The 14,849-nt window shown below is 37.3% G+C and overlaps 1 protein-coding gene across 1 annotated transcript; it reads right to left on the bottom strand.

Annotated features, from left to right (window-relative positions):
• Positions 1 to 2,893: 2,893 nt before the first annotated feature.
• Positions 2,894 to 14,053, bottom strand: LOC139964754 (solute carrier family 35 member G1-like). The gene is made up of 2 exons (XM_071966694.1): positions 13,894 to 14,053; positions 2,894 to 6,340 (listed from the first exon to the last, which is right to left on the bottom strand). The coding sequence occupies exon 2, from the start codon at positions 5,876 to 5,878 to the stop codon at positions 4,712 to 4,714; it is 1,167 nt and encodes a 388-aa protein (XP_071822795.1). The 5' UTR covers positions 5,879 to 6,340; positions 13,894 to 14,053; the 3' UTR covers positions 2,894 to 4,711.
• Positions 14,054 to 14,849: the final 796 nt, after the last annotated feature.

A 14,849-nucleotide genomic window follows, 5' to 3' on the forward strand; every position in this document is an offset into this window, starting at 1 on the left:
GCCCATGATTGGAACACATGTATGATCAGTCATTGCTTCCGTTTTACCGTGTTACCTATATACTTCTCTGCTGATACTTGTCTAAAGAAGTTATTATTATTATTATAATTGTTATTATTATTATGATAACCTCGACGTAAATGTACTGTACTGTACTGAGATGCTGCAGCTGAAGAACAAAGAGTGATACGGAGGCGTATCAGCCCGGAGGTAAAGAATAAACTTTACAATACTCATATACTTACTGCAGTAAACCAACGTGTGTTTTTTTTATGTCTCTCAACATGCATCATTGTGGAGTGAATTATGCTCAGGCAGGACGCCATTCAATATATATTTTGAATTTCGGTTTCTTATTAATCACGTATAGTAAACGCAATTAAGACGGATCCAGAATTTCTCCATTTAGACAACATCCTTCTTCAATCATGCCGGGGCAATGCTCAGTCGATTTTTTTCTCTTCTTCTCTCTATACATTCAGCCGGGAAGAATTAAAAGCATTGAAGACTCGTCCCAAACCGCGTGCCGCCCTCTGAAAAAAAGGTTAACTTTCCGTTGCTTGCAGGTGAAGTTTTCTTCTTGTCGCTACAAAATGCAGACGGTAATGAAACGTGATACCTTGTTATCTTTTATCTGGACCTGAGATGTCCATCGCTGCTATGTACACTGTGTTGTGGGTATATTGACCGTAATTGCATTTATTGACTGTACACTAGTGTCCAATTACCGACGGTAGCAAGCTGTGTGTGTATTTTCTGGGATCGGTGGTGGTGTTAAACACTTCTGTTACACCTCATTCGAAACTAGGTCAGATTACCGGCATCTGATGTTTCTTTGTGCGCGAGTCTTCACTCCCTTTAAACCACTGCTATGGGTGTAAACCCTTATACAGAGCATCCAGAGGATTTATCAGAACCCTGTGGTTTATAGTCTCATCATGTCTCAGAATTATTGTTTATGGTGAGGACCCCTACACGCACCCTTCGGCGCGACCCATTCACCCACCCCTTATGGGAGTCGCATCATCAACGATGCAAGCGACACCCTCACCACTTCCTTGATGAAATCATTCATTCAAAATTTCAGCCCCTAACTAAATCAATAGGAGGATTTAGGGTTTGCCCTCCACCCGCTCCCTACCCCAATACCACATTTGAAATTCTCTGCACGCCACTGCCCACCCCCAAGCGAACACATATAAGTCCCTCCATATACCAGTGAAGTAGGCCTACATTTTTAAAATTTACGGAAAACAAAACAAGCATCTGATGATCACGAAAGATGTTTTTTGTAAAGTTTTAATTTATTTTGCCTCTGCTGTCACATAAAAATCTACCACCTTTGATAGTTTATGTATTTCAAAAGATCAATGTATCTACATAACATTTGATATAAAATGAGAGAAAAAAGAACGGCAAGAAAAATGAAATAATATTATACATGTTTAAACAGGTATGTATGGTTTGGAGTTCTTGCCATACCAATTTGAAAGTGGATATGAAACAGTATAAGCTATATACATCTTTGATGCTAAGTGTCGGAGGTCTTCCTTTACAATGAAAACAAAATCCAACACACAGCAAGGAAAAGTCTTCCAACTGAATATGAGAAACAGACACATAGATAGATGCAATGTCGCGTAATAAACACCTTCTTCTACAATAACAACAATAATAATAATATTGAGGTAGTTATTTTTACGACGCCAGTAAGCCACCACAATTTATGCCAAGGAATAAACGAATTAGTTTCGACTCATGAATGAAGAAGAAGGAGCCGGATGAACTGTTTTAATTCAATTCCTACCTCATTTTCTTTTTCAAGACAGTGATAGTTGGAGTTGTCACATAAGTTGAATAAAAGAAGTGAACTTGGAACAAAGACGTGTGACGTCATTGCTCCAATCTGACAACATTACAAAAAACAAAACAAAAAACGTTTTGTTGTGCTTGCTCTTTTCGCGCCATTATGTAAACCTTGGTTTGAATAAGATTTGGCTTAACCTTGTCATGCATCACGATTTTGGAAGAGACCATGTGATTCAAATTTAAGAAATACAAACTTATCAATGACTATAGGCTGTCATGACGTAACGCTCCCAGTTAAGATTAAGATCTCCTTTCTGTATCGTTATTTATATATATATATATATAAATGAAAATCGTAATGAGTTGGAAAATCAAGAACAGTGAAAAAACTTTAAGCCTCCACCCGGATTCGAACCACGGGCTTTCCGCTCTGTACGCGGACACCCTAACCACTAGGCTATGGACGCTGATTGTATGTCCAAACCGGTAAGGAAGATCGTAATTCCACTGTAGGCGTTTGTCACCTGTATCGAACAATACTAGTTCTGTTTTTGGTGACATATTTTGCCTTACTCTAGAGATCAAACATGATCCTAACCAACTCGAAATCATTTGTGATTCCTAAAGCCGGATCTCGAAAGAGATAGTTTGAACAGACTTTATGTTAATGCAACGGAGGTAAACGACAAAGGCAAATGAATATATATATAAATGAAAATCGTAATGAGTTGGAAAATCAAGAACAGTGAAAAAAATATATATATATATGTCGAGATCCGGCTTTAGGAATCACAAATGATTTCGAGTTGGTTAGCATTATGGCGAAATATAAAATGGCCATTACATATACATATATATATATATATATACATATATATATATATATATATATATATATATATATATATATATATATATATATATATTATATAAATTTTATTTATAATTTTATTTATATTTTTCATTAATTTTTACATATATATATGTATATATATATATATATATATATATATATATATATATATATATATATATATATATATATATATATATATATATATATATATATATATATATATGTATGTATGTATATATATGTATGAATCTATAAAGAAAGCTTTAACACTGCAATAAAAAAGACTTTTTCTTCTTAAAGTCGGGCACTTCAAGTTAAAGGCGTAGTTCTTTTAATATCCATTCTTGGAATGGTAAATACAATTGGTGTTGGTACAATATGAGTATAACCAATATCATCTTTATTATCATAGGCTATAATTGCAACATATATACTTGAAGCTTACAAAATATACATATGTCGCATTGCAAAAAAGTCTTTTTCTAGGAAAGATTAATGCTGTAATAATATAATTTTTTAAAGAAAGATTATGGTTTTAATTTTGCGAAAGAGATCAAACAGACGTGAATGAATTTGTTCATCACCATCTTTCAAGGGCGGCGGAAGCACTTTTAATGTTTCCATTCGGAAATAGCTTTGAGTTTGACCCTCATAAATTCATTAAAAGTCAGGGGCGTAGCCGGGATTTGCAAAGTTGTATGCACGACTATCTGAGCGGAGCGCCACCATCGGTTGGCGCGGAGCGTACAATAAAAATTTTGGTTTTACAAACCCCTCAGATGGCCTGAAACGGCCCTTCCCGAGTGTTCATTCTGGTTCCCTGGCCTCTTGCTAACTTGAGACACCTCAATTTATATGTAGAAAAAGGGCACATTTTTAACCCTGAGGAAAAGTGGGGGGCACGTGCCCCCTGTGCCCCCCCCCCGGTTCCGCCGCCCTTGCCATCTTTACATAGTACCTTACAAATATTACCGGTATTGTGTCAGAAAAAAAAATAGATGAGCGATTCACCATTTCCCCACCTTATTTTTCTTTGAATATCATTAGTACCACAATTATCCTATAAATTTTGAAAGAGCGCTTGGTGGGAAACGAAATCAAAACGGAGAACGATTCCAAGCCTGATATAGACGTAAATCTTATTTCCTTCTCCAATGTTGGTGACGCTAATTGTGCATTAGTACCTTAAAACCCGTTTGTGTGTTTTTCATCTCATTATCATCGTGTTCGGCAATCCATGTCGCTATTTAAACAATTTCATAGATTAGAGGTATTTTAGTCATTACTGATTTACTGAATGGATTCGAATTTGTCTCACGAGTACGTGTAAAAACCGGTTGCCGTCTGATTGTATTGCTACTAGAATCGTGCAGGGAGTAGTTACACGAATGTTACTCTGGTTAAAAAATGATTTTCTGGTGACAAACAAAATGTGAAACATATTGAAGAGAAAACAATCATTTACAAAATATCACAAAATATAAAAGTGGACAAAAATCAGCTTTGCGCTACAAAACTGATATGAGGATGAGGTCTTTACATTTACAAAGAAAAATCCGAATATTTATAGCAATATTTACACTAGCCACCAGAAAATCATATTAAATTATGCAACTAAGGTCGAAATTGAGGCATGATTCTATCAGATCGTGCTATACACTCATATATGAATCTCATAACCGTCACACACATAGTTAACAAGGATACAGTCAATCAGCATATATCCGCATTGCTTGTCAGTGAGATCATCCGTCTTGAATCTGTATCCCATGAGAGAGCCAGACCAGACCTTTTAATGTATGTATGTATGTATATGTGATCTTCCCGCAAGTAGGAACACGCGAAAGAAGCCATGGAGGCTTATAGACTCGCAAGCTGACCGAAGCCAATCTCTCGGCACACATCCATTTAACGTCCATGTCGGGAAGTTGTTATTGAACAACACCCTTGCCAGACGACACACATTGCTGTCGGCGGTAATCGAACCGGGGATCTCATGACTGGGAGACGCCGGCGTTAACCACTAGGCTATACACTCCGCAATCATCAAACGAGATTCGAATGTTTTCTGCCGTTAAGGTGCGGTAGAGGTTCTTTTTTGGCACTATCTGGAGTCGTGTAGTTGCTTTCTTCTATCGCGGCCATTTTGTCTTTCCTGTCCTGTTGTTTTCCTTTCTTTCTTGTTTGTAGAATCTTTCTTATTGAAGTTACCGCGGACGATCCGACTATTAGGAAAGTACCAAACACGCTCAGCCACCGGGGCTCGGTTCCGAACAGCAGGATATCGAGGAAGAAAACGATGTAGACTTCATTCATGGTTACCAAGGAAACATAAACAGCGTCCTCTACTGATACGGCGAGGTTAACCAGGGAATAGCCAGCGAAAGCCATACAACCCATTATAACGGTCCAGAGTTTGGGTATGACGCATTGAGGGATTGTCCACTCTTGTAATATAGTTAAAGGGACAGATACGATCACGACCGAATACAACGAAAAATAAAAGACTGTTTTCATTGAGGTGAAGTTATGGTTTTGCATAGCACGAAGAGTCACTACCATAAGGGCGCCAAAAATGCTGCCGCAAAGTGCAACTAATGGTGGCAACACAACGTCTACGACTGTTGAATGTTCCCCACTGTCAGTGACTTCATCTTCATCAGGCAAACCAAAGATAAACGGTGGGCGCGCTATGAATACAGTACCTCCGAACGTGAACAGAATCACGAAGGCTTCAAAGAACCCGAACGCTTCCTTTAGAAAGATTCTACCGAACAGACCAGTGAAAGCTACGTACCCGTATATTATGGCTGAAGCATCTGCAGTGCGCATGTTTTGATATGCGTAAAATTGACAGAAAATTGATATGCTTGACACGACTGCGTTGATGATATGAAATTTGACCTCTTTCAATGATTCTGGTTTGATAGACTGACCCTGGTGAATGAGAACGAGCGTACTTAAACAGAGGGTTGCGAATGCGCGTACAAACACCAGTTGCATGGAGCCGACTTCATCTGTCAAGGCGGATACTGTCATCGTCATCCCTGCGAAGCACCAAGCGGCTGCGAACGCACAGAGAAGGCCACGGTAGCGATGAACAGTCAAGGCGAATTTATTCTTGACTTTAACCAAGAATGGGACCTCATAAACTGTCGTTTCCTTTGACTTCGGCACACATTCTTCGCCTTCCTCTTTCATTATTTCATCCATTTTTTTCAGTGTTGTACTATATTATACAGTAGTATAGCCTCAAGAGTCTTTTTTAATAATAAAAGACAAATTTATGGGAATCACTTGGGAGATACCTGTTCACTGTAGCGTTACCGAGAATATATCCGTGACTGTAAACGATTCATTATTTTAGAGGCAACAATGTGTTGTTGTTTTTTGTCGCTGTAAAGGGGCATGACACAAAGTGCCTTTGTGAACCTCTTACTCCTTGGCGTCTTTTGCATGTCTTATCTATCTGTCTTTCGTGGGTTCAAAACGTTGCTAAAAGAACGATTCAATACTGCGCATGTGCAACCATAGATCACGTAATGGCAAATTATACTGTTTTGGCCACAATTTAAACAACTGTGGATTAGCGTGGTTAGCAATTGACAGAGATGGCATTCTCGACACTGACTTGTTTCTTCAGGGGACGATACCAACCCATTCTGCATCGAATTACTGAAAGACAAAAAACAGAAAAGCCATGCCATCAATAACAGTATAGCAACATAAATATCCAACTGTGCCAGTCTAAAATTCTAACTATCAGTTACATATAAATATCGTTTCAATCTGGTGTATCTTATTCCTATTGAACACTCCTTGCCCTACATAGAAGTGTAGGGCATTTGATACTTAAATGTGCTTCGTTTAAGTATCAATAAAAGAGTTATCTAACTTCCAAGTACCTTGATTGATATTATTGTCAAGTTTGTTTTGTACATTTTGTTTTTCTTTCTTACTTTGTTCTGTTATTTTCTTTCTTTTTCTTTAGGGTTACTAGCTTTGATAAACATTTTATGTTTTTTCTAGTACCCGGTGTATACCATTACTGCACTGTTTTTGTATGGTATGTAAATGCGAAATATATTAACTGAACTGAACTGAACATATTAAGGAACACTCGGCCTTTACAGGGATTTATAGACTTCTGTACTACATTGGATAGTTTGTCGAGTGTATTAGAGTTTTGCGTTCTATATACTGTCTACACTTTTTTCTCCTTTTTTTAAAATGCAATTGACCATTACATGTGTTGGCTGAATGGAGTAGGCTATATCCTGTAAAGAAACAAGCTCGTGCGTAAGAATGTCTTTGAAGCTTTGTGTCCATTTTAGCATATTTAGCATTTTTTGCGTCGTTAATTGTATATATATATATGTATGTTTGTATTTTAGATCCTCCTGCAAGCACGGAACTCGCGAAGAAGCCTTATTGGCTTATCAAAGCCGTAAGCTGTCCGAAGTCAGTCTCTTACATTCATGTTTAACGTCCATGATTATGAATTGTCAATTGTCAACAAACATTGTAATTGGACGACACACATTAATCTTGGAGTGACTCGAACCGGGGACCTTATGATTGGAAGGCACTGGCGTTAACTACTGAGCTAACACTCCTTGATTGTAAGTTTGTAAAAAAAAATTGTCTTTTGTAAGTTGTCTCTTTGAGACGTTCGCTAGCAAAACTACGGCACAGTGAAAATTTGGAAGCAACTATCATGTTAACTCCACAAATGCTGTATGTTGTTATTGAAGATTTATTCTAGGTAGTATACAGTACTCGATATTACAAGGGCGTATATACCCAATATGTTCTGATATTTAGTCTTATTGTTACGGTACGGTATGCGTTGTTCTGTAAGCCTTTGTTCCCTGATTGGAAAATTAAAGTTACCATACCACAACATCTTTGTCGAGAAAAGTCCGTTTACTGATAGACCTATCAATATGACTCTCCTTTATGTTTGCTGATAAAATCATTGTTAGTTCAAATATGTAATTGTGTCTCGTGATCTAAGGATCGGTGCAGGGTATACATGGATAAATTGATATATTTTGTGAGAGCAAAATTTTCCCTACAGGTGACAAAGTCTTCTTCAAATTTGACTCAGGCCTGATGAATTAGTTTTGTAAATTAGATTAATTTCAATTTTCATTGTCTTTCGTTTATTGATAACCAACAATAGAATGATCTTCATCATTATCTTCAAAGTTAATAGAAAGAACATTCATTCTGTTATGATGTAAATGATATTTGACTAGACAAAATCAATATCGCGAGTCTTTCAATGAAATCAGCTTAGGTCAATAACCTATGACACGACTTTAACCATTTTACAATAGGCACCTAATCTGTCCAACTTTGAGAACATTAAAGGGAGTGAAGACTCGCGCACAAAGAAACTTCTGATGCCGGTAATCTGACCTGGTTTCGATGAGGAGTAACAGAAGTGTTAGACACCACTATCGAACCCAGAGAATGCACACACAGCTTGCTACCGTCAGGACGGTAATTAGACACTAGTGTACAGTCAGTACATACAGCTGCGGTCGACAATACCCAAAACACAGTGTACATAACAGCGATGGACATCTCATGTCCAGATAAAAGATAACAAGATATTACGTTACATTACTGTCTGCATTTTGTAGCGACAAGATAAAAACGTCACTTGCAAGCAACTGAAAGTTAACTTTTTTTCAGAGGGCGGCACGCGGTTTTGAGCGAGTCTTCAATGCCTTTAAATTTGCTATCAATGAAATGATAGATAGACAGATGGACCGACGGACCGATGTTAGAGTAGTTGGAATTGGGAGACATGTCGGAAAAAAGAACAACCTCATGTTTTTGTCGGGAAACAAGCCACGTGCAAATATCAAATGGGGCATGGACGTCGCTTAGGGCGAGTTCTTGGGCCGAGATGTCTTGATATATACCCACCCTCCATAACATTTAAATGTGTAATACGAATAGGAGATGTATGTATGTATGTATGTATGTATGCTCGAGCGAAAAACATCGTAATAGGAGATGTATGTATGCTCGAGCGAAAAACATCTTACATAGCGCACACACTGCCATCTTACGGTAGCGCACACACTGCCGCATGTGTTTGCACAGTGTGGAAGTTCTGTTTGCATATAAACTACACTAATTATAAAATGGAGAGATTTTTTTCCCAGTCATTATCGATCAACTTTAACTTACGATGTGGCTCGCTGACGTCATTTTTGAAAGCGCCCTCGTTACATAATGGCCGTCAACACAGTAGGTGTGAAAAAAATCATTAGAAAAATCCTGGAAATTCGGGGAAAGGTAGATCTGACTAGTTATTGCACAGAGGGTGTAAGAATATTATAGTCTCTAATATATGTGGTCACTGAAAAACCCCAGGGATTATTTCTTCTTTGAATTATGTCTATAATAGTCTCAACTATACAGAGAGATTGTACATGGTTTATATTGCCAAAGGATCTTCCATATTGCAAAGGGGTTGTTGTCCTTTTGCCGAGAGCACCAAACTCAGCTGGAAAAATTGCTATTTCATGTTCGGAGAATTCAGCTAATAACAGGGTCAACGTCTGGCCAATCGTTATTGGAATGCACAGGTGACAAATCCATTATAAGTCATACACGCATGTACCGATACGCTCTACAGTATCCAGCATAGCTCTCTATATAAAATGAGTACCTCAGCTCCATGTTTCTATGCATGGTATATCCAATTAGCAGAGAATCAGCTCGTTGTAATATCTGTGGCCTATTCGCTACGTTTACGTGCAGTATCTGCTCTCTTTATAACGGACTCCTGATAAACAGTTGACAATGATCACACAGTCACAGTCTCGGTGCTGGTGGGGGGGGGGGGGGGGTGAGAATTAGTAGATCGGTTAAGTCGTTTGGTTTTCGTGCATGCCTAGGTTCTATCCTGGGTGACTTTTCTTAATATGCAAGCTAACATGTAGATGTAATGAACCAATACGTGGCTGGTGTAAACACGTAGGTTGTTGTAGTAGAATAACATGTACGCGATAGTCATTAGAGAGTTATATAGAGCTATATAGGCAGAATTTTAATCATTGATATGTCATATATTCTAAGAAAATACAAGCATTTGGGAGTATTGGTATTGTTTATATAGCTATTTCTGTCTTTTTTGCACATTAAAATATTTTATTAATTTAATTTCTGGAATGTTCCTTTAAAGCTAAATTGATGATGGCCGTTGGCTCCTCTCTACAGTCTCTAACGTTACTGTAAATTCATTGTTTTATAAATTCTTATAACTCAGTCAAAAACATGTTCTTTTGTCCATTTCCTATATAATCAAAGGAGCATACTTGGATGATATTCAACACCATTTGTACTTGAAAAATTAATAATGCATTGTTAACATATTACTCGAGGCCTTAAAGGGTGTGAAGACTTGCGCAAAGAGAAACGTCTAATGCCGGTAATCTGACCTAGTTTCGAATGAGGTGTAACAGAAGTGTTAGACACCACCATCGATCGCACTACTAGTGTACAGTCAGTACATACAGCTGCGGTTAATATACCCACATCACAGTGTACAAACGGTACAGCGATGGACATCTCAGGTCCAGCTAAAGATAACAAGGTATCACGTTTCATTACTGTCTGCATTTTGTAGCGACAAGAGAAAAACTTCACTTGCAAGCAACGGAAAGTTAACTTTTTAAAGATGGCGCCATGCTGTTTGGGGCGCGTCTTCAGTGCCAATGAACTGACCTGACTGTCTGTGAATTAAACTACGTAGACCAGCCACTTTAATGGATGGGCATCAGATGGTTAATATGGTTACTTAACACTACACACACCCACACACAAACACAAAACACAATTTGGACTTAAAGTAGTGCTCTGTGATATTATACAACATAACATAATTCATTTTGTGCTTTAAAGTCACCCTTCAAATGGATACATTAGGCATCAGCTTACAAGCCTTGTGTAACCTTCAGAGTATCATATTTGGTGAGCCTGTTGGCGTTCCATTAAAAGACTGAATACCCGCTTTTCTTTAAGAGAGGTATATGCTTAGTTTGTATGGAAACATAACTTTGAATTAATTTATATATGCTCTTGAAAGTTCATTTCACACTTCACATGGTTTGTGACAATACTGAATTGTCTGTTGCTCTTTTTCAATTTTGCCCACGCAATATATCTCTGTTATTGAGAAGGTTTGTTATTGAGAAGGTTTGTCGACAACCAGACTGTGGTAGGCAGGCAGAGCTAAGTTGCTGAATGAGAAATACCGATGTTGTCACTGCTTGCCAACAGACATTAGTTTTTATGACAGACATGTTTGTTTAATCACTTATAGGCTCTCACAGTGACCTTTCTTATATACATTTTATGCTAAGCGGAAATTATCGCCGGCATTATTGAAAGTTCAAAGTTACGGATTTCTTTCCGTTGTTGTTTTTTTCTTCCCGAGATCAGCCATTTTGATGCTTTCGTTTGTTTTGTTTTCTTGCTTTGTTTTTTGTTTTGTTTTGTTTGTGTTTTCTAACCGAACTCAAATGTTTGCTCTCATGAAATGTGGTCAAAATAAGCGTAAAATGTGAAACATTTGACCAAGGGCGTAGGAACCGGGGGGCTGGGGGGGGGGGGGCGCCAGCCCCCCCCCAGTGAAAAACATGGGGGGCGGAAGTATCATTCCGCCCCCCCTCTCCGCAAGTCAGAAAACCCCTTTTTCATTTCCAAATCAGAAAAAAATCTCATTTGGAGCACCAAATTGCATTTAAGGCCAGGTGAAAATGCAAAATTCTTTACAAAATGGAGTGAGAGTTGAAGTATGCTATATTGCACCAAATTGCATCTGAGGCCACTGGAAATGCAAAAAAACACCCCCTTCCCCTTTGAGCCCCTCCCCCAGGCCGGCCATCAGTCTTCAGCCCCCCCCCCCACTCAAAAGTACCTTCCTACGCCACTGCATTTGACTTTTCCAATAAGATACGATTGCTCTCTCAGTCACGTTGAAAACCCAGATATCTCGTATAGCAATTTCAAACTTTCTGAATTGCGATGACCTGGCATAAGTGGAAATTTCAGATATTTACAAGAAATGAATCAAAATTAGAAGTCATATAGTAATTGCAGGACGTTGTATTACCTATATGTAAATATGGTAGTAGTGAATGCTTCATCGAGGGGTACTGGTTCTTAAACACTCTTGATTCTTTGTTTGGAAATACTTTTCAGCGTCATTATTCTCATATATCCATCTGTAAGTTAGACAAAATTTAAACCCGATTCAATTTGAGGACGGGTTACTGACCTACTATGTCTGGTTGCAGTAATGAACTCATAGAAAAAGTCTGTTCGTTCGTTTTTATGGTCCTTCTGTTTGTTTGTAAATTTCTTATTGTTTCATTCACTAGCTTTGATGAATAGTATTGGTTTTTTTTTCTAGTGTCAATAATTCTTTGTTATAACTACTTTTGTCAGTGAGTTGCTTACATATGAGAAATAACTTGAATTGAATGGAACTGAAATTGGTGCAAAATGCTCACAAAAAAAGAAAAAGGTGGAGTCATTGAGTTGTTAAAAGTCGACTCATTCAACTGTAAAGAGTCTGGTCACGGAATCTAGAACTACGAGTAAGAAGGACAATATGGTCGATTAGTTCAGTTGTCGCTACAACTTGGTGGTACCAGGCTAATTGATAAACTATATTAAGGACGAAATGTTTTCAGTATGTTTCCAGTAAATGCAGGTAGCATACCACATTTGTTTAGAGTAGTGTACATCGGCCTGAAAAGTTTACCATTGCCGAGAAATAGTCCTCAATGGAACTAACGAGAAGTGACTTTTTCGGGGGCATGTTTTTAATCATCATCCTTCTTCTTCCTTCTTTTTTTTTTTGATTGAATAATTATAACGACAACGATGACGATGATGATGATAATAATATCATAATAATAATAATATTATTATTATTATTATTAATAATAATAATAATAATAATAATAATAATAATAATGATAATAATATTATTATTATTAACAATAATAATAAGCAATAACAATAACAATAATAATAATAATAATAATAATATTATTATCAACAATAATAATAATAAGAATATAAAAATAACCACAGCAACACCAATAACAATAACAATAATACAATAACAATACCAAACCAGCAAGACTAATAATACAGATTTGTGACTATATCATGTTGAACGCAAGTAATGATGACCTATAGTTAAAATAGTGTTCAAGCAATAACCAGCAATAACATCATAGCACCGTGGCGAACTATATCATATACATAAATACATATAGGCCTATACGTATGTATATAATGTATGCGTTACAGCCTTACTCACTCCGAATTGACTCAGGTTGAGTCCTTGAAAGAGATACAAATCGCGCCCAACTTTGCGGGGTTACGCTGTTCCGTAGCCAGAAGTTTAAGTTGCTTTTGGAGCTGGAGGGACACAAATATTGGCTGATGAACCGGGGAGGAACTTAAAAGATGGGTTTTCCCCTAAAGCTTGAGAAATTTTGTTTGCCTAAGCTGGACCTTTGATGCAAGATAATGCGATCATTTCCATTGTTTTGATTATATTTGTGTATCAGTACAAGCTTAATTGCATGTTGGACATTTGCAAGAAAATTTGAGAAATTTGAGTGATTCGTTCCACCGTTCCGTTACCCCGATCACCCACCCCGTAGGTTACTTGTTGCGGCACTGGGGTAACGCAAAATAACCTTACGGGCTCTTTACACTAGTCAATTATGTCACCGTTTATAACATTAACTTGGAATGAATTTTGCTAAAATAGTCTGTCAATTCATTTTAAAATAATTTGTTATTTTGTTGACAATATTTAAAACTAGGGTTTATATTATTTGAATGCCTCGCTATAACCACATTTAGAACTAAATGACTTAATTAATCGTAACAATAATCATTTGTAAACAAACATTTTCCATCACTCAATGAGTCGGACAGGCGATCACCTTGACGGGAACTTGAAATAAAACGAGATAGGCTATAAGTGGAGTAAAATTGAACATTTCTTTGAACATAATACGAATAATTCCACTAGCTTCAAAATAAGACTGCAATTAATCCTAGTAATAGGCTTATCACGTCTCCCTTTTTCGTCAGATCCATAGCCTATTCTTAAAATACACCCCCAAAATAAGATAATATATGAAAAAGAAAGTTGTTTATATGTTATAACTTACATTCCCGGATCCCTGGGCAGACGGACGTTCAGCTCTATTTAAACAGCTGTATACGAATGCGTAATAGTGTGTGCAATTCCCTGGTGCTACAACATATAGTTACATCGTAAGCTTAGCGCGTCGTCAGCTGTTGTGGTGAAGTGTATAAAGCATTGAGGGCGGAGGCGTATAACGTACGGGTATACAGTTTAACGTACAAAAGGAAAAGGTGACCTTGTACTAAATTAGTGTATACGTAGTGCATATGAAACGGACGGTGACCTTGTATACGGACCAAATCTCTAAGCAGAATAATTGGAACAATTCCAAAATAGATTAATGATATATCCGTTTGTCGATTACGTGTAGTTATAATCGAGTAGTCGTTATTATATCCAGTTGAAAGAATGACCTTGTGTAAGATCACAATGACTTTGACATGCTTTAAACCGTTCTATCAGTTCACGTTGTACTATACTGAGTAGGCATACCACAATCAATTGATGAGAAATTATCATGATTTTTTTTAGTCTTAATCAAAAGACCATTAGATCTGTACTCGGATGCATTACGGTACTCAATGGGGGAAACTTAAGGCTTTTATAGACTTAAATGACATGTTTTATGATGTAGAACAAATCGTGTTGAATATCATACACGATGGTGAGGGGGGGGGGGGTGGTCGGTTTGTAACTTTATATGGAATTAAAAAAAAAAAACATGCAAGACCTTCCTTGAGGAGCGGACCTCATTATCAATTTTGCTTAATTAATAGGAGCATAAAATGCATACTTTGAAGCTGAAAATCTTGAAGCCCGGAGTAGCTATAGGCTATACAGAAACTCAAAACATTGCCTCATCCTTTTGACGTTTTCGACTTAATTTGATACTTTTCTTAACTTCATTTCGTATACAAAAGGCAATATTTCGCACTATTTACATACTTTGGATAAAAGAGTTTCATGAGTTGAGAGAGA

Source organism: Apostichopus japonicus, chromosome 23 (assembly GCF_037975245.1).
Source record: "Apostichopus japonicus isolate 1M-3 chromosome 23, ASM3797524v1, whole genome shotgun sequence".
Lineage (NCBI taxonomy): Eukaryota > Metazoa > Echinodermata > Holothuroidea > Aspidochirotida > Stichopodidae > Apostichopus > Apostichopus japonicus.